The 20,481-nt window shown below is 45.9% G+C and overlaps 1 protein-coding gene across 1 annotated transcript; it reads left to right on the forward strand.

Annotated features, from left to right (window-relative positions):
* Positions 1–1,318: 1,318 nt before the first annotated feature.
* nup35 (nucleoporin 35) lies at positions 1,319–10,101 on the forward strand. Its single transcript, XM_029641618.2, has 9 exons — positions 1,319–1,497; positions 2,058–2,213; positions 2,488–2,615; positions 4,864–4,921; positions 5,032–5,173; positions 6,857–6,926; positions 7,021–7,149; positions 7,302–7,457; positions 8,588–10,101. Exons 1-9 carry the CDS (start codon positions 1,485–1,487, stop codon positions 8,663–8,665), a joined length of 930 nt encoding a protein of 309 aa, XP_029497478.1. The 5' UTR covers positions 1,319–1,484; the 3' UTR covers positions 8,666–10,101.
* Positions 10,102–20,481: the final 10,380 nt, after the last annotated feature.

Consider the following 20,481-nt stretch of genomic DNA (forward strand, 5'->3'; position numbering starts at 1 on the left):
GAGGGAGGAGGGGGGGGGGAGGAGGATTCAAGAGGGAGGAGAAGGTGGCAAAGAGCTTCCTAGGGTTAGAGGCAGATGCTTGGAATTTAGAGTGGTAGAAAGTGGCTTTAGCAGCAGAGACAGAGGAGGAAAATGTAGAGAGGAGGGAGTGAAAGGATGCCAGGTCCGCAGGGAGGCGAGTTTTCCTCCATTTCCGCTCGGCTGCCCGGAGCCCTGTTCTGTAACCTTTTTGACATCTCCTACAGTGTTGGTTATAGCCCATATGTAGTTCTCTGTTTCAGTTCATACATTTTGCGTATACAGTAACCATATATAAATAAATGTAGTGAAATGTGTGGTAAATCACTAGGGTAAATCCTATAGAGAGAAATAGTAAAGGTGTCTTTTTATAGGCATGGTTCATTGGACAAAGCCTATGGGGGAAATTTATGACGATTTTGGTGGGTTTTTGGATAAACGTCGAAAATAAGATCTGTGGTAAACACAGGCTAATGAGATCTAATACATTTTGTTCTATGAAATAGTCAGCTAACATCACTTTTTGTTAATTTTGATCCATTTATATAAACAAAAATGCAGATAAAGCTATTAAAGGCTTCATAATTCACAGAGGTCATGTTAACTGACTGATATTATCTCATATACCAAAACGTATAAAATCTCCTAAACCTGTGTTAATCTCAGACCGTCATCCCCAAACCCTATTCTTTCCCCCCCATAGGTAAAACTGAACTAACAACACATTTCTTGATTTTAGAACTACAAGTGGGCGAGTTTAATAGCACAGCGTTTCAAAACGCAGCCACGGGAGGTTAGTGGCACCTTAATTGAGGACACCGGAACCAGTGGAATGGTATCATATACATGGTTTCCAAGTGTTTCCGTTTGCTCCGTTCGGGCCTTTATAAAGAGACATTCTCCCCTCAGCAACCTCCTGTGCCAGAGGGCAACATTGAGAGACTTCCAGGAACACTTGCCACACACCAGATTTGAGAAGTCAACGAGAGAAGTTAAACATTTTCCCTTGGTTCATAATGTTATTACTCCAAACTCTTGAAAGTTACAAACTGACACGTTTTAAAGCATTTCGCCTGCCTTACAGAGGGACAATATCGGTCCGCTAATTACAGGACAAGTAAAGGCCCAATGCACAACTTTTATAAAGAAAAAAATAAAATATATATTTTTCTCCAATTTGTCAGGGGTTACTGCAGCACACCTACTTCCAGCGGCTTTAAACTTTCTAAAAATTATTCGTTTCTAGATAATAAATCAATGTTGCTTTTCCTGCCCTGAAGAAGGAAACAGTCCACCACATGTGTCTGAATACAGAACCAGATATCGTGAAACCCAGCTGCCGAACTAACGCGAGATTTCAGAATTCCGACGGTTTGAAAACTTGAGTTGCGTCTTCAACTCTGTTAACTTCTCTGGTGTCTAGCTGTTCACCAGGTTTTGTATAATCGGTGGTCTTTAAGTTTAGGATGGAATTTCAAGGTGGGTAAATAATTCATTATTTTCTCTCTCTCAATCTAACAAGCTAAACAGATACAGAAACATTGCTCGTTAGTTATACGCTAGTTAGCTAACGACGTTAGCATTGTCACATGAGTTCGCCAACTAGTTGGTTCTGTACCGCTAACGTTAGTGTCTTAGAGTAAGTATAATGTTTACTTTTGAGCCTAACATTCAGAGAATGTCAAAGTTAAGTTAGCTAGTGAAGCGAACCAACTAACGTTAGCTAGCTAACACGTTTGACATGGTGACTGGTCAGTTAGCTACATTAGCTAGCTAGCTAGTTATTGTTGGAATGTTTTCTAGCTAGCTGGCAAAGTCAGCCTCTAAGGTTGCCAGTTAGTGACTTTGATTATTAGCTAAAGGCAGAGTTTTGAAATCAGCATCTGATCTATTTTGCTAACCGTGTGGAGGAAGGCAAGGCTATAGACTAAGTAAGTAGTTAGCATAACAAAAGGTACTCTTTTGTTATTAGCTAACAACTAGCTAGCTTACTTATTCATTAACTTCTCTATCTAACGTTATCTTCCATCTGTCCCTAGGCACGGAACCAATGACTCTGGGTTCCCCGACATCACCCAAGCCCGGCCCGGGTGCCCAGTTTCTCCCCGGGTTTTTGATGGGGGATCTGCCAGCGCCTATCACACCCCAGCCTCGGTCATTTGGAGTCATGGATATGAGGTCACCACTTCAAACAGGTGAGTGATGTTTTACTTTTGGGGGTAATTTATCATTCACTAAAACAATTAAATAGCTAGCTGACTTTCTAATCTATCATGTATAATTACCCCCCTTCATAGCGTGATAGACCTAACTTAGTTTAAAACAAACTACTTTTTTGGTTACTATCAGATCTGTTACTTTCACGTTCTGTGTTGTAATATGACAACATGTAGAGCCACCTAACAGTCTCTCCTCTCAGCAATATTTCCAATTGATTCCTGACTGTTTCTCTAACTCTTTCTCTGTTAGGTGGCTCTCCCCCTCAACCTGTGGTTCCTACACCCAAAGACAAGAGTGGGGCCCCTCCAGTCAGGAGTATCTATGATGACCTCTCCTGTCCCGCTGTCGGGATGTCCCCTATGGGTGCACATAAACAGGTACGTTTTAACAGAGTAGGTTTCATCCCTCTCCTGACCTGGGCATGAACCCAGGACCTTGTGTACAACAACACTTTACACTCACAGACAGTGGTGTAATAGCCTGGTCACTAGTCTGGACACTTCACAGTCAGTGTTCTAATAGCCTGGTCACTGGTCTGGACACTTTACACTCAAACAGTGGTCTAATAGCCTGGTCACTAGTCTGGACACTTCACACTCACACAGACAGTGGTCTAATAGCCTGGTCACTGGTCTGGACACTTTACACTCAAACAGTGGTCTAATAGCCTGGTCACTAGTCTGGACACTTTACACTCACAGACAGTGGTCTCTTTAACTCAAACAGTGGCCTGGTCACTAGTCTGGACACTTTACACTCACAGAGCACTAATAGCCTGGTCACTAATCTGGACACTTTACACTCACAGACATTAGGTTCACTGGTCTGACACTACAGGGACAGATGGAAGATCACTGGTTAAATACAGACAGTGTTTAATGAATGGTAACTGGTCTGGACAGTTGTTGGACCCACTGGTCTGGTACCTATTTTGTTATTGAAGCAGGCGCATTGATTGGTTCTCTTAGCCTTTTTCCTCCATGGGGATTAGCAAAATAGTCAGATGCTGATTTCAAATAGCCTGGTCACTGGTCTGGACACTGACACCCACAGACAGTGGTCTAAATAGTCACCTGGACACTTTCACTCCATCAAAAGTCTCTTCAGACCTGGTCACTAGTCTGGACACTTGACTCTTCACAGAGCAGTGTTCTAATAGCCTGGTCACGTCCCCCTGGACTCTTCAGTCCCACAGAGTGTTCTAATAGCCTGAGTCACTAATCTGGACTCTTCAGTCCCACAGACAGTGTTCTAATGACCTGGTCACTGGTCTGGACACTACACCCACAGACAGTGGTCTCTAGCCTGGTCACTGGTCTAGACACTACAGTCACAGACAGTGGTCTAATAGCCTGGTCACTGGTCTGACACTTTAGCTCAGGGACAGTGGTTCTAATTAAGCCTGGTGACTAATCTGGACATTAGCATCTCACAGACAGTTTGTTTTGAATAGCCTGGTCACTGGTCAAGAGGACATGTAAACACCTGGATGTTATCACTCACAGACAGTTCTCACTGCCTGGTCACTGGTCTGGCACTATTACACTCACAGGAACAGGTGGTCTAATAGCCTTGGTCACTAGTCTTTTACACTTTACACTCACAGACAGTATGTCTAATAGCCTGGTCACTGGTCAGGTCCAGTCTATTTAGTCCTACTACCATCGGACAGTGGTCTAATAGCAATGTCTCCAGCCCAAGTAGACCCTTTCTTCACTCAGGAGACAGTGTTCTTAGAAGGTCACTAGAGATCTGGACATTTGGGTAAGTTCCAGACAGTGTTCTAATATCTACAGGTCACTGTCTAAAAAACAAGATTTACACTCAAAGACAGTGGTCTATGTGATAGCCTGTTGCTCATTAAGAAACATGAACATTTCAGTCAGGAAACTGTTGTGGACCCACTGGTTCAGTTACCCTGGTGTTTGTCCACCAAGAGACACCGTAGGAACATTGATTGGTTCAAAAAGAATTTTTTTCCATGAGGGGATTGAGGGGCAGGTCTGTCCAAAATCAAGTCTGATTGATGGCACTTTCGGGTGCTGTGTGTTGTTTTTGAGGTGTTTGTCCACAGAGGTGAACCAAGCCAGTATTACTCCTCAAAAAGAATCAGAATCTATCAGAAAGGCTGTACTGAGAGGTCTGTCTCACCCCCCGTATTCTTCAGTCCCTCTGGAGTCACCCCCTGACTCTTCAGTCCCTCTGGAATAAAATGATCCTATTGACTCTTCAGTCTTTGGACAATATAATACATTTTTTTTGACTCTTCAGTGCCCCCTGAAAACAGTCTCCCCCTGTTTTTTTCTTCAGTCTTTCTGGAGTCGTCTCCCCCTGACTCTTCAGTCCCCTGGAGTAGTCTCCCCTGACTCTTCAGTCCCTCTGGAGGGATGTCCCCCTGACTCTTCAGTCCCCTGGAGTCGTCTCCCCTGACTCTTCAGTCCCTCTGAGTCACCCCCTGGCTCTTCAGTCTCTCTGGAGTCTGTCGCTATAGCCAGGGAAGTGTTCTAATTAATTCGCTAGTGATTCTACACCTGCTACATTAGCATCTCACCAGAAGCGTTTGATTTTGAGTAATGTGTCTGCATCAAGAGGACATGTAAACACCTGGATGTTATCTTCTCTCAGCCATTCTCACTGATGCACACCCCGCTGTCTGGCTATATGGCAGTTACACCAGGAACAGGTGAGATTTATTTATTTATTATTTCTTCACACTTGTTTGTACCAACTTGTCTTTTAGATTTACTACGAGAGGGAATTCATAGGTATGTCCTAATGTCGTCTTCTGTTCAGCGTCCAGTCTATTTAGTCCTACTACCATCGGGCAGCAGGCGAAGTCAACAATGTCTCCAGCCCAAGTAGACCCTTTCTTCACTCAGGGAGACGCACTGTCTTCTGAAGACCATCTAGATGATACATGGATCACTGTATTTGGGTAAGTTCCTGGTATTGTACCCTCTAATATCTACAGGTGACTGCCTAAAAAACAAGATGTCTCGTTAAAAGAGCCCACGCACTGATCCTGCATGTGATCCCCTGTTGCTCATTAAGAAACATGAACATTTCAGTCTTTTGGGGGGTTTGTGGTTTCAATGTTGTAGTTACTGGTGTTTGTCCACCAAGAGACACCGTAGGAACAAAGCCAGTATTACTTCCTCAAAAAGAATCAGAATCTAAGATGAGGCTTTACTGATGGGGCAGGTCTGTCCACTGTCTAGTATTCTGCAGTCTGATTGGATAGAGCACAATCGTATAGCTGTGTACCCGTGTTGGTGAGCATGGAATAAAATGATCCTATTTACACTTGGTAGTCAATTTGGACAATATAATACATTTTTTTTGGCTATTATCAATGCCACATAGAAAACAGGCTCAGAAATGTTTTTTTGCCTTCAATTGCTCTTTAGTAGGACGTTGGGCCTCCACCAATCAGAACGGCTTCAACCCACCTTGGTATAGATTCTACTAGTGTCTGGACCTCTATTGGAGGGATGTGACATCATTCTTCCACGAGAAATGCCATCATTTGGTGTTTAGTTGATGGTGGTGGAAAATGCTGGTCTCAGGAGTCGCTCCACTATCTCCCGTAAAAGTGTTCAATTGGGTTTAGATCTGGTGATTGAGACGGCAATGACATATGGTTTACATAGTTTTTTCATGCTTATCACTCGTGCCCTGTGGATGGCGGCATTAAAAAAAAAAAAACTTTATTTAACTAGGTAAGTCAGTTAAGAACAAATTCTTATTTTCGATGACGGCCTAGGAACAGTGGGTTAACGACAGATTTGTACCTTGTCAGCTCGGGGATTTGAACTTGCAACCTTCCAGTTACTAGTCCAACGCTCTAACCACTAGGCTACCTGCCGCCTCTACACTCTAACCACTAGGCTACCCTGCCACCTCTACACTCTAACCACTAGGCTACCCTGCCGCCTCTACACTCTGACCACTAGGCTACCTGCCACCTCTACACTCTAACCACTAGGCTACCCTGCCGCCCTACACTCCAACCACTAGGCTACCTGCCCCCTCTACACTCTAACCACTAGGCTACCCTGCCACCTCTACACTCTAACCACTAGGCTACCCTGCCTCCTCTACACTCTAACCACTAGGCTACCCTACCTCCTCTACACTCTAATCACTAGGCTACCCTGCCGTCCCCATTGTCATCCTATGGGAGCATAACCATGGTATCCAAAATAATAGCCTGCCCAGCATTTTATACATGACCCCAAGCATGTATAATCAACTCGGAAATCCCTCCTTTCAATATAGTTTGTATCCCTCGTTCACTCGAGTGTTTCCTTTTATTTGGGCAGTTGCCTTTTCCTTTTTAACTGTTGAAATAATGAGTGTGTTCGTTTTAGTTCACCTGGTTTCCCAGAGGGCCGGAGTTTTCACTGTAGGACCAATCAAATGTGTCTCCACAACGTGCAAACTCCGATTCACTTGTTGCCCTGGGTGACCTTAAAGCAGATGCACCGAATGTGTCTGATCTGTAGATGACAATGCTGCACCTTTGGAATGGATATCTATTGTTGAGGTGAAAATGAACAACTTCCTGTATGTATAATACTCATTTTTTTAAATTTAATTTAATTTAAAAAAAAAACAGGTTTCCTCCTGCCTCTGCGTCTTATATTCTGTTGCAGTTCGCCCAGTATGGAAACATAACGAAACACGTGGTAAGAATCTATGCATTCTTTGAAAAGGACATTTTAAGTGTGTGTGAGTGTGTTCTGTTTCCTGTTTCACCGTTCTGTTCTCTTGTTGTACTAGATGTCCAACACTGGTAACTGGATGCACATTCAATATCAGTCTAGACTCCAAGCAAGAAAAGCTCTAAGTAAAGATGGGAAGATTTTTGGCGAGGCTATAATGATTGGTGTTAAACCATGCATCGATAAGGTACATTTTTAAATTAGGAACACTCATTAGTGCTAATATATATATATATTTTTTAAAGTCAAAACATTTTTAGAAATGGATAGATGTCTTTTTACCACTATGTAATCAACATATCTAATCATTTAATTAAGATTTGTGTGTGTCTCTCTCAGAATGTGATGGAGATCTCAGACCGAGGCTCTAGCTCCTCTGGCTCAGTGTTTACTCCTCCAGTCAGAAATGGTACCCCCAGCCACCATGTCTCTACACCTCGCTCCTCAATGAGGCCCCTCAGTGCAGCCTACAAGGCCTCCAGCAGTGACTACCAGGTAGGATCGGGGGGTTTCGTCATTAAATACTTTTTGCCAAACCAACAGAAGTTGTTAAGGCTGTCTTAAAGACGAGGACCAAGGCACTCTTCGTCATATAATTAAAATGCCGTTATTTTCACGGCATGTACAAGGAACAAACATTTTTAAAAACTCTTGACGTGTTTCGAACGCACCTTGGAGGGCTACAGTAGATGTACCGTGGAGGACTACAGGGTTGTGTGTCCACTAGGGGGGTTGTGTGTCCTCTGGGGGGGCTGTGTGTCCTCTGGGAGGGGTTGTGTGTCCTCTGGGAGGGGTTGTGTGTCCTCTGGGAGGGGTTGTGTGTCCTCTGGGAGGGGTTGTGTGTCCTCTGGGAGGGGTTGTGTGTCCGCGGGGGGGCTGTGTCCTCGGAGGGGGGCTGTGTGTCCGCTGGGGGGGGCTGTGTGTCCGCTGGGGGCTGTGTCCTCGGAGGGGCTGTGTCCTCTGGGGGGCTGTGTGTCCTCTGGGGGGCTGTGTGTCCTCTGGGGGGCTGTGTGTCCTCTGGGGGGGCTGTGTGTCCTCTGGGGGGGCTGTGTGTCCTCTGGGGGTGGGGGGGCTGTGTGTCCGCTGGGGGTGTGGGGGGGGCTGTGTGTCCGCTGGGGGGTGGGGGGGCTGTGTGTCCTCTGGGGGGCTGTGTGTGTCCGCTGGGGGGCTGTGTGTGTCCGCTGGGGGTGGCTGTGTGTGTCCTCTGGGGGGCTGTGTGTCCTCTGGGGGCTGTGTGTCCACTGGGGGCTGTGTGTCCTCTGGGGGGCTGTGTGTCCTCTGGGGGCTGTGTGTCCTCTGGGGGGCTGTGTGTCCTCTGGGGGGCTGTGTGTCCTCTGGCGGGGCTGTGTGTCCACTGGGGGGGCTGTGTGTCCTCTGGGGGGCTGTGTGTCCACTGGGGGGGCTGTGTGTCCACTAGAGGACAGCAAAGCGACGGCTCTGGATAAAAATATTCCCAAACCTCAATGTGTACAATGCACTCTATGCATACTACATTATTTATAGTAGTTAAAAGTAGTGTACGGATTGGTTTCCTTTTTTAAAAATGTCCTAATGTCATTGAGTGATCACTGTTTCTATGGGGACCGACGTGGAATTCTCCAACCGTGTTACACTTTTGGTTTCAGGTGGTGGCAGACGAACAGACCCCAAGGAAAGACGACAGTTTGGTTTCTAAAGCGATGGAGTACGTGTTTGGCTGGTGAGACTGTCTCCTCCGATTGGCCCGAGCGCTTTTTATATTATTAAAAACTGTGGGGGGGGGGGGGAACCCGACAGCAGCCTTCTGTCATCACCGTGTTGTGGAGATGTGTCCTAAATGGTACCCTAATGGCCCAATTGACCCTGGTCAAAAGTAGTGCACTACATAGGGAATAGGGTTCCATAGGGCTCTGGTCAAAAGTAGTGCACTATATAGGGAATAGGGTACCGTTTGGGGATCATCCAGTGTGTCAGTGATTTGGGGGAACCAAGCCGATGTGGATTTCCTCAACCCTGCGACGACTATACATTATGTGGTGATTTGAGTGGACGGGATTTTGACTAAACGAACACCGGATATTGTATGTTCACATTGAATGAAGTGTTGTTGTTTTTGTGCAGATGTTGACCTGACGAACACAAACTACATATTTTCTTATTTGCTATTTGTCATCTTGAGGATAATTTTTATTTTATTTTTTTAAAGGCTCTTTCATATGAGTTGAAGTCGAATGAATCCCACGTAAATCAAGACATTATTGTTATTTCTCAAATGTCCCCATTTCCTACGTAGTAGTGTACTACTGTTGACCAGTACCCATAAGGGTCTGAATAGGGAATAGGGGGCCATTTTGGATGCAACACATGGCCCGTCTACAGTATCTTAACTAAGTGCTGCTTTGACAGGTGGCCGTCAAGGTTGAACGTCAGTATCCTCTGTTTGATGGTGCAGGTTTCCTTTTGAAAATATGTTTCCTCTCCTAAGTGGTTCATTAGTAACACAACGGTAAATGTAACAGGATCAGAGTTAAGAATTGTGATTTTATACGAAATGTCTTCTTTGTGTGCTGTCAAACATTTAAGTGTAAAAAAAAAAAAAAAAAAGATGTTCTCACAAAACTGTCGGTGTACCAAGTGTCTCGTCTTATATCCATTTAAAACTATTTGTCTGTTTCGGCTGTCTCTGTTTAGTATTTCTACAGTCTCCTCTGTCAGCTGTCTCTGTTTAGTATTTCTACAGTCTGTCAGCTGTCTCTGCCCTCTACTATGTCTGCTGTTTTTAATGTCTCTGTTTAGTATTTCTACAGTCTCCTCTATCAGCTGTCTCTGTTTAGTATTTCTACAGTCTCCTCTGTCAGCTGTCTCTGTTTAGTATTTCTACAGTCTCCTCTGTCAGCTGTCTCTGTTTAGTATTTCTACTGTCTCCTCTGTCAGCTGTCTCTGTTTAGTATTTCTACAGTCTCCTCTATCAGCTGTCTCTGTTTAGTATTTCTACAGTCTCCTCTATCAGCTGTCTCTGCCCTCTACTATGTCTGCTGTTTTTAATGTCTCTGTTTAGTATTTCTACAGTCTCCTCTATCAGCTGTCTCTGTTTAGTATTTCTACAGTCTCCTCTGTCAGCTGTCTCTGTTTAGTATTTCTACAGTCTCCTCTATCAGCTGTCTCTGTTTAGTATTTCTACAGTCTCCTCTGTCAGCTGTCTCTGTTTAGTATTTCTACAGTCTCCTCTGTCAGCTGTCTCTGTTTAGTATTTCTACAGTCTCCTCTGTCAGCTGTCTCTGTTTAGTATTTCTACAGTCTCCTCTATCAGCTGTCTCTGTTTAGTATTTCTACAGTCTCCTCTGTCAGCTGTCTCTGTTTAGTATTTCTACAGTCTCCTCTGTCAGCTGTCTCTGTTTAGTATTTCTACAGTCTCCTCTGTCAGCTGTCTCTGTTTAGTATTTCTACTGTCTCCTCTGTCAGCTGTCTCTGTTTAGTATTTCTACTGTCTCCTCTGTCAGCTGTCTCTGTTTAGTATTTCTACTGTCTCCTCTGTCAGCTGTCTCTGTTTAGTATTTCTACTGTCTCCTCTGTCAGCTGTCTCTGTTTAGTATTTCTACAGTCTCCTCTATCAGCTGTCTCTGTTTAGTATTTCTACTGTCTCCTCTGTCAGCTGTCTCTGTTTAGTATTTCTACAGTCTCCTCTGTCAGCTGTCTCTGTTTAGTATTTCTACTGTCTCCTCTGTCAGCTGTCTCTGTTTAGTATTTCTACTGTCTCCTCTGTCAGCTGTCTCTGTTTAGTATTTCTACTGTCTCCTCTGTCAGCTGTCTCTGTTTAGTATTTCTACAGTCTCCTCTGTCAGCTGTCTCTGTTTAGTATTTCTACTGTCTCCTCTGTCAGCTGTCTCTGTTTAGTATTTCTACAGTCTCCTCTATCAGCTGTCTCTGCCCTCTACTATGTCTGCTGTTTTTAATGTCTCTGTTTAGTATTTCTACAGTCTCCTCTGTCAGCTGTCTCTGTTTAGTATTTCTACAGTCTCCTCTGTCAGCTGTCTCTGTTTAGTATTTCTACTGTCTCCTCTGTCAGCTGTCTCTGTTTAGTATTTCTACAGTCTCCTCTGTCAGCTGTCTCTGTTTAGTATTTCTCCACTCTCCTCTATCAGCTGTCTCTGTTTAGTATTTCTACAGTCTCCTCTGTCAGCTGTCTCTGTTTAGTATTTCTACTGTCTCCTCTATCAGCTGTCTCTGTTTAGTATTTCTACAGTCTCCTCTGTCAGCTGTCTCTGTTTAGTATTTCTACAGTCTCCTCTGTCAGCTGTCTCTGTTTAGTATTTCTACAGTCTCCTCTATCAGCTGTCTCTGTTTAGTATTTCTACTGTCTCCTCTGTCAGCTGTCTCTGTTTAGTATTTCTACAGTCTCCTCTGTCAGCTGTCTCTGTTTAGTATTTCTACAGTCTCCTCTATCAGCTGTCTCTGTTTAATATTTCTACTGTCTCTGTCAGCTGTCTCTGTTTAGTATTTCTACTGTCTCCTCTGTCAGCTGTCTCTGTTTAGTATTTCTACTGTCTCCTCTGTCAGCTGTCTCTGTTTAGTATTTCTACTGTCTCCTCTGTCAGCTGTCTCTGTTTAGTATTTCTACAGTCTCCTCTGTCAGCTGTCTCTGTTTAGTATTTCTAGTCTCCTCTGTCAGCTGTCTCTGTTTAGTATTTCTACAGTCTCCTCTGTCAGCTGTCTCTGTTTAGTATTTCTACTGTCTCTATCAGCTGTCTCTGTTTAGTATTTCTACAGTCTCTATCAGCTGTCTCTGTTTAGTATTTCTACAGTCTCCTCTGTCAGCTGTCTCTGTTTAGTATTTCTACAGTCTCCTCTATCAGCTGTCTCTGTTTAGTATTTCTACTGTCTCCTCTGTCAGCTGTCTCTGTTTAGTATTTCTACTGTCTCCTCTATCAGCTGTCTCTGTTTAGTATTTCTACAGTCTCCTCTGTCAGCTGTCTCTGTTTAGTATTTCTACAGTCTCCTCTATCAGCTGTCTCTGTTTAGTATTTCTACAGTCTCCTCTGTCAGCTGTCTCTGTTTAGTATTTCTACAGTCTCCTCTGTCAGCTGTCTCTGTTTAGTATTTCTAGTCTCCTCTGTCAGCTGTCTCTGTTTAGTATTTCTACAGTCTCCTCTATCAGCTGTCTCTGTTTAGTATTTCTACAGTCTCTATCAGCTGTCTCTGTTTAGTATTTCTACAGTCTCCTCTATCAGCTGTCTCTGTTTAGTATTTCTACAGTCTCCTCTGTCAGCTGTCTCTGTTTAGTATTTCTACAGTCTCCTCTGTCAGCTGTCTCTGTTTAGTATTTCTACAGTCTCCTCTATCAGCTGTCTCTGTTTAGTATTTCTACAGTCTCCTCTGTCAGCTGTCTCTGTTTAGTATTTCTACAGTCTCCTCTATCAGCTGTCTCTGTTTAGTATTTCTACAGTCTCCTCTGTCAGCTGTCTCTGTTTAGTATTTCTACAGTCTCCTCTGTCAGCTGTCTCTGTTTAGTATTTCTACAGTCTCCTCTGTCAGCTGTCTCTGTTTAGTATTTCTACAGTCTCCTCTATCAGCTGTCTCTGTTTAGTATTTCTACTGTCGTCTCTATCAGCTGTCTCTGCTCTCTACTATATCTGCTGTTTTTAATGTCTCTGTCACTTGCTTACTATTTTTTGTCAAATAAATGTCACAATTTGAATACCAGTTGGGTGTTTGGTAGTTTTTTTTATACGGCAACGATAAACTATATAGTGTTTGCGTTTACCATAGAGACTTCTGACTCCGTTTCAGTGTTAGTCTGTCATGACATTCTGTAGTTAGTATTCCAGCCAGAGCAGTAAGGAAGAGCGTTTAATATTTGAGACACCGTCTGGTGCCTATTCTAAAGTAGTGTGTTTAATATTTCAGACACCGCCTGGTGCCTATTCTAAAGTAGTGTGTTTAATATTTCAGACACCGTCTGGTGCCTATTCTAAAGTAGTGTGTTTAATATTTCAGACACCGTCTGGTGCCTATTCAGAGGAAGAGTGTTTAATATTTCAGACACCGTCTGGTGCCTATTCTAAAGTAGTGTGTTTAATATTTCAGACACCGTCTGGTGCCTATTCAGAGGAAGAGTGTTTAATATTTCAGACACCGCCTGGTGCCTATTCTAAAGTAGTGTGTTTAATATTTCAGACACCGTCTGGTGCCTATTCTAAAGTAGTGTGTTTAATATTTCAGACACCGCCTGGTGTCTATTCTAAAGTAGTGTGTTTAATATTTGAGACACCGTCTGGTGCCTATTCAGAGGATGAGTGTCTCATATTTGAGACACCGTCTGGTGCCTATTCAGAGGAAGAGTGTCTCATATTTCAGACACCGTCTGGTGCCTATTCAGAGGAAGAGTGTTTAATATTCGAGACTCCGTCTGGTGCCTATTCTAAAGTAGTGTGTTTAATATTTCACTTGTATATTTCACTCCACTTGTTTAGGGTATAAGCCCTGCGTCTGTATTTGAAGGTTATGCAGGTGAGTCTAGAGTAGAAGTCGACCAATTAATCGGAATGGCCCATTATTATTTTTTTATTAAAAATTATTATTATTTTATACCTCCATTCCTCCTTTCATATCTGCCTCTCTCCCTCCATTCCTCCTTTCATATCTCCCTCCATTCCTCCTTTCATATCTCCCTCCATTCCTCCTTTCATATCTGCCTCTCTCCCTCCATCCCTCCTTTCATATCTGCCTCTCTCCCTCCATCCCTCCTTTCATATCTGCCTCTCTCCCTCCATCCCTCCTTTCATATCTGCCTCTCTCCCTCCATCCCTCCTTTCATATCTCCCTCCATTCCTCCTTTCATATCTCCCTCCATTCCTCCTTTCATATCTGCCTCTCTCCCTCCATCCCTCCTTTCATATCTGCCTCTCTCCCTCCATTCCTCCTTTCATATCTGCCTCTCTCCCTCCATTCCTCCTTTCATATCTGCCTCTCTCCCTCCATTCCTCCTTTCATATCTGCCTCTCCCTCCATTCCTCCTTTCATATCTGCCTCTCTCCCTCCATTCCTCCTTTCATATCTGCCTCTCTCCCTCCATTCCTCCTTTCATATCTGCCTCTCTCCCTCCATTCCTCCTTTCATATCTGCCTCTCTCCCTCCATTCCTCCTTTCATATCTGCCTCCATTCCTCCTTTCATATCTCCCTCCATTCCTCCTTTCATATCTGCCTCTCCCTCCATTCCTCCTTTCATATCTGCCTCTCTCCCTCCATTCCTCCTTTCATATCTGCCTCTCTCCCTCCATTCCTCCTTTCATATCTGCCTCTCTCCCTCCATCCCTCCTTTCATATCTCCCTCCTTTCATATCTCCCTCCATCCCTCCTTTCATATCTCCCTCCATTCCTCCTTTCATATCTCCCTCCATTCCTCCTTTCATATCTCCCTCCATTCCTCCTTTCATATCTCCCTCCATTCCTCCTTTCATATCTGCCTCTCTCCCTCCATTCCTCCTTTCATATCTGCCTCCATTCCTCCTTTCATATCTCCCTCCATTCCTCCTTTCCTCCTTTCATATCTGCCTCTCTCCCTCCATTCCTCCTTTCATATCTGCCTCTCTCCCTCCATTCCTCCTTTCATATCTGCCTCTCTCCCTCCATTCCTCCTTTCATATCTGCCTCCATTCCTCCTTTCATATCTGCCTCTCTCCCTCCATCCCTCCTTTCATATCTCCCTCCATCCCTCCTTTCATATCTCCCTCCATTCCTCCTTTCATATCTCCCTCCATTCCTCCTTTCATATCTGCCTCTCTCCCTCCATCCCTCCTTTCATATCTGCCTCTCTCCCTCCATCCCTCCTTTCATATCTGCCTCTCTCCCTCCATCCCTCCTTTCATATCTCCCTCCATTCCTCCTTTCATATCTGTCTCTCTCCCTCCATTCCTCCTTTCATATCTCCCTCCATTCCTCCTTTCATATCTCCCTCCATTCCTCCTTTCATATCTGCCTTTCTTCCTCCTTTCATATCTCTCTCCCTCCATCCCTCCTTTCATATCTCCCTCCATTCCTCCTTTCATATCTCCCTCCATTCCTCCTTTCATATCTCCCTCCATTCCTCCTTTCATATCTCCCTCCATTCCTCCTTTCATATCTCCCTCCATTCCTCCTTTCATATCTCCCTCCATTCCTCCTTTCATATCTCCCTCCATTCCTCTCATATCGGCCTCTCTCCCTCCCTCCATTCCTCCTTTCATATCGGCCTCTCTCCCTCCCTCCATTCCTCCTTTCATATCTGCCTCTCTCCCTCCCTCCATTCCTCCTTTCATATCTGCCTCTCTCCCTCCCTCCATTCCTCCTTTCATATCTGCCTCTCCTCTCCTTCCTCCATTCCTCCTTTCATATCTGCCTCCATTCTCCCCTTCCTCCATTCCTCCTTTCATATCTGCCTCCTCTCCCTCCCTCCATTCCTCCTTTCATATCTCCCTCCATTCTCCCTCCCTCCTTTCATATCTGCCTCTCCCTCCCTCCATTCCTCCTTTCATATCTGCCTCTCTCCCTCCCTCCATTCCTCCTTTCATATCTGCCTCTCTCCCTCCCTCCATTCCTCCTTTCATATCTGCCTCTCTCCCTCCCTCCATTCCTCCTTTCATATCTGCCTCTCTCCCTCCCTCCATTCCTCCTTTCATATCTGCCTCTCTCCCTCCCTCCATTCCTCCTTTCATATCTGCCTCTCTCCCTCCCTCCATTCCTCCTTTCATATCTGCTCTCCCTCCCTCCCCTCCCTCCATTCCTCCTTTCATATCTGCCTCTCTCCCTCCCTCCATTCCTCCTTTCATATCTGCCTCTCTCCCTCCCTCCATTCCTCCTTTCATATCTGCCTCTCTCCCTCCCTCCATTCCTCCTTTCATATCTGCCTCCATTCCTCCTTTCATATCTGCCTCCATTCCTCCTTTCATATCTCCCTCCATTCCTCCTTTCATATCTCCCTCCATTCCTCCTTTCATATCTGCCTCTCTCCCTCCATTCCTCCTTTCATATCTCCCTCCATTCCTCCTTTCATATCTCCCTCCATTCCTCCTTTCATATCTGCCTCTCTCCCTCCTTTCATATCTCCCTCCATTCCTCCTTTCATATCTGCCTCTCTCCCTCCCTCCATTCATATCTGCCTCTCTCCCTCCCTCCATTCCTCCTTTCATATCTGCCTCCATTCCTCCTTTCATATCTGCCTCTCTCCCTCCATCCCAATTGAGTCGACTTCCGGATTGGAGCGAGCGGTCGCATCCGCGCTTCGGTCTGCAGGTTGTACAACTTTTCATTACATTTCATTATAGTACAACGGTTTGATTTGTCTAATCTTAGCAATTTCTTCTTAGCTAGCTACATAGCCGTCTTTGTATCAAAGATAATTGCGTAATTATCGTATTTCGTCGTCCTATCTGCCCAGCAGCTAGCCAGCTAGCTAACGTTCACCGTCTACCGTAGCACTGTAGTAACTATCACACTCAACTGAACGACTTGATTAGTGTAGTGTTAGCTAGCTACATAGTTGTCTTTGCTGTCTTCGTATCCAAGATAATTGTGTAGTTTAGAGTGTGTAGTCTTAGAGTGATTATCTTAATTTACCGAGGTTAGCTAGCCAGCTATTTGTCGTCCTTAACGTAGGAGTCACTCCTAGCTAGCCAACGTCTACTGAATAGAACTTTCGCATTCCGGTCGCATTCCGCTTCGCTCCACAGGTAGTATCACATTTTCATTTCATTTCATTACAGTCCCAACGGTGTGATTTGTTTGATCGTAGCTAGCTACATAGCTAGCTACATAGCAGTCTTTGTTTCAAAGATAATTGTGTAGTCTAGAGCGATTTTCTAGGTTAGCTAGCCAGCTATTGTCGTTCTTTAGCAACGTAACGTAAGTCAACACTGCTAGCTAGCCAGCTAGCCCCGAATAGCAGCATTGTAGAAACTTTACACTCAACGGAATGACTTGATTAGTGGGTAGTGTCAACGCAACTGCCAGCTAGCCTACTTCAGCAGTACTGTATCATTTTAATCATTTTAGTCAATTAGATTCTTGCTACGTAAGCTTAACTTTCTGAACATTCGAGACGTGTAGTCCACTTGTCATTCCAATCTCCTTTGCATTAGCGTAGCCTCTTCTCTAGCCTGTCAACTATGTGTCTGTCTATCCCTGTTCTCTCCTCTCTGCACAGACCATACAAACGCTCCCACCGCGTGGCCGCGGCCACCTAATCTGGTGGTCCCAGCGCGCACGACCCACGTGGAGTTCCAGGTCTCCGGTAGCCTCTGGAACTGCCGATCTGCGGCCAACAAGGCAGAGTTCATCTCAGCCTATGCCTCCCTCCAGTCCCTCGACTTCTTGGCACTGACGGAAACATGGATCACCACAGACAACACCGCTACTCCTACTGCTCTCTCTTCGTCCGCCCACGTGTTCTCGCACACCCGAGAGCTTCTGGTCAGCGGGGTGGTGGCACCGGGATCCTCATCTCTCCCAAGTGGTCATTCTCTCTTTCTCCCCTTACCCATCTGTCTATCGCCTCCTTTGAATTCCATGCTGTCACAGTTACCAGCCCTTTCAAGCTTAACATCCTTATCATTTATCGCCCTCCAGGTTCCCTCGGAGAGTTCATCAATGAGCTTGATGCCTTGATAAGCTCCTTTCCTGAGGACGGCTCACCTCTCACAGTTCTGGGCGACTTTAACCTCCCCACGTCTACCTTTGACTCATTCCTCTCTGCCTCCTTCTTTCCACTCCTCTCCTCTTTTGACCTCACCCTCTCACCTTCCCCCTACTCACAAGGCAGGCAATACGCTCGACCTCATCTTTACTAGATGCTGTTCTTCCACTAACCTCATTGCAACTCCCCTCCAAGTCTCCGACCACTACCTTGTATCCTTTTCCCTCTCGCTCTCATCCAACACTTCCCACACTGCCCCTACTCGGATGGTATCGCGCCGTCCCAACCTTCGCTCTCTCTCCCCCGCTACTCTCTCCTCTTCCATCCTATCATCTCTTCCCTCTGTTCAAACCTTCTCCAACCTATCTCCTGATTCTGCCTCCTCAACCCTCCCTCTCCTCCCTTTCTGCATCCTTTGACTCTCTATGTCCCCTATCCTCCAGGCCGGCTCGGTCCTCCCCTCCCGCTCCGTGGCTCGACGACTCATTGCGAGCTCACAGAACAGGGCTCCGGGCAGCCGAGCGGAAATGGAGGAAAACCCGCCTCCCTGCGGACCTGGCATCCTTTCACTCCCTCCTCTCTACATTTTCCTCCTCTGTCTCTGCTGCTAAAGCCACTTTCTACCACTCTAAATTCCAAGCATCTGCCTCTAACCCTAGGAAGCTCTTTGCCACCTTCTCCTCCCTCCTGAATCCTTCCCCCCCCCTCCTCCCTCTCTGCAGATGACTTCGTCAACCATTTTGAAAAGAAGGTCGACGACATCCGATCCTCGTTTGCTAAGTCAAACGACACCGCTGGTTCTGCTCACACTGCCCTACCCTGTGCTCTGACCTCTTTCTCCCCTCTCTCTCCAGATGACATCTCGCGTCTTGTGACGGCCGGCCGCCCAACAACCTGCCCGCTTGACCCTATCCTCTCTTCTCCAGACCATTTCCGGTGACCTTCTCCCTTACCTCACCTCGCTCATCAACTCATCCCTGACCGCTGGCTACGTCCCTCCCGTCTTCAAGAGAGCGAGAGTTGCACCCCTTCTGAAAAAACCTACACTCGATCCCTCCGATGTCAACAACTACAGACCAGTATCCCTTCTTTCTTTTCTCTCCAAAACTCTTGAACGTGCCATCCTTGGCCAGCTCTCCCGCTATCTCTCTCAGAATGACCTTCTTGATCCAAATCAGTCAGGTTTCAAGACTAGTCATTCAACTGAGACTGCTCTTCTCTGTATCACGGAGGCACTCCGCACTGCTAAAGCTAACTCTCTCTCCTCTGCTCTCATCCTTCTAGACCTATCGGCTGCCTTCGATACTGTGAACCATCAGATCCTCCTCTCCACCCTCTCCGAGTTGGGCATCTCCGGCGCGGCCCACGCTTGGATTGCGTCCTACCTGACAGGTCGCTCCTACCAGGTGGCGTGGCGAGAATCCGTCTCCACACCACGTGCTCTCACCACTGGTGTCCCCAGGGCTCTGTTCTAGGCCCTCTCCTATTCTCGCTATACACCAAGTCACTTTGCTCTGTCATAACCTCACATGGTCTCTCCTATCATTGCTATGCAGACGACACACAATTAATCTTCTCCTTTCCCCCTTCTGATGACCAGGTGGCGAATCGCATCTCTGCATGTCTGGCAGACATATCAGTGTGGATGACGGATCACCACCTCAAGCTGAACCTCGGCAAGACGGAGCTGCTCTTCCTCCCGGGGAAGGACTGCCCGTTCCATGATCTCGCCATCACGGTTGACAACTCCATTGTGTCCTCCTCCCAGAGCGCTAAGAACCTTGGCGTGATCCTGGACAACACCCTGTCGTTCTCAACTAACATCAAGGCGGTGGCCCGTTCCTGTAGGTTCATGCTCTACAACATCCGCAGAGTACGACCCTGCCTCACACAGGAAGCGGCGCAGGTCCTAATCCAGGCACTCGTCATCTCCCGTCTGGATTACTGCAACTCGCTGTTGGCTGGGCTCCCTGCCTGTGCCATTAAACCCCTACAACTCATCCAGAACGCCGCAGCCCGTCTGGTGTTCAACCTTCCCAAGTTCTCTCACGTCACCCCGCTCCTCCGCTCTCTCCACTGGCTTCCAGTTGAAGCTCGCATCCGCTACAAGACCATGGTGCTTGCCTACGGAGCTGTGAGGGGAACGGCACCTCAGTACCTCCAGGCTCTGATCAGGCCCTACACCCAAACAAGGGCACTGCGTTCATCCACCTCTGGCCTGCTCGCCTCCCTACCACTGAGGAAGTCCAGTTCCCGCTCAGCCCAGTCAAAACTGTTCGCTGCTCTGGCCCCCCAATGGTGGAACAAACTCCCTCACGACGCCAGGACAGCGGAGTCAATCACCACCTTCCGGAGACACCTGAAACCCCACCTCTTTAAGGAATACCTAGGATAGGATAAATATCACCCCCCCCCCCTAAAAGACTTAGATGCACTATTGTAAAGTGGCTGTTCCACTGGATGTCATAAGGTGAAAGCACCAATTTGTAAGTCGCTCTGGATAAGAGCGTCTGCTAAATGACTTAAATGTTAAATGTTAATCCCTCCTTTCATATCTGCCTCTCTCCCTCCATCCCTCCTTTCATCAAATCAAATTTTATTTGTCACATACACATGGTTAGCAGATGTTAATGCGAGTGTAGCGAAATGCTTGTGCTTCTAGTTCCGACAATGCAGTGATAACCAACAAGTAATCTAACTAACAATTCCAAAACGACTGTCTTATACACAGTGTAAGGGGATAAGGAATATGTACATAAGGATATATGAATGAGTGATGGTACAGAGCAGCATACAGTAGATGGTATCGAGTACAGTATATACATATGAGGTGAGTATGTAGACAAAGTAAACAAAGTGACATAGTTAAAGTG

Source organism: Oncorhynchus nerka, linkage group LG3, assembly GCF_034236695.1.
Source record: "Oncorhynchus nerka isolate Pitt River linkage group LG3, Oner_Uvic_2.0, whole genome shotgun sequence".
Lineage (NCBI taxonomy): Eukaryota > Metazoa > Chordata > Actinopteri > Salmoniformes > Salmonidae > Oncorhynchus > Oncorhynchus nerka.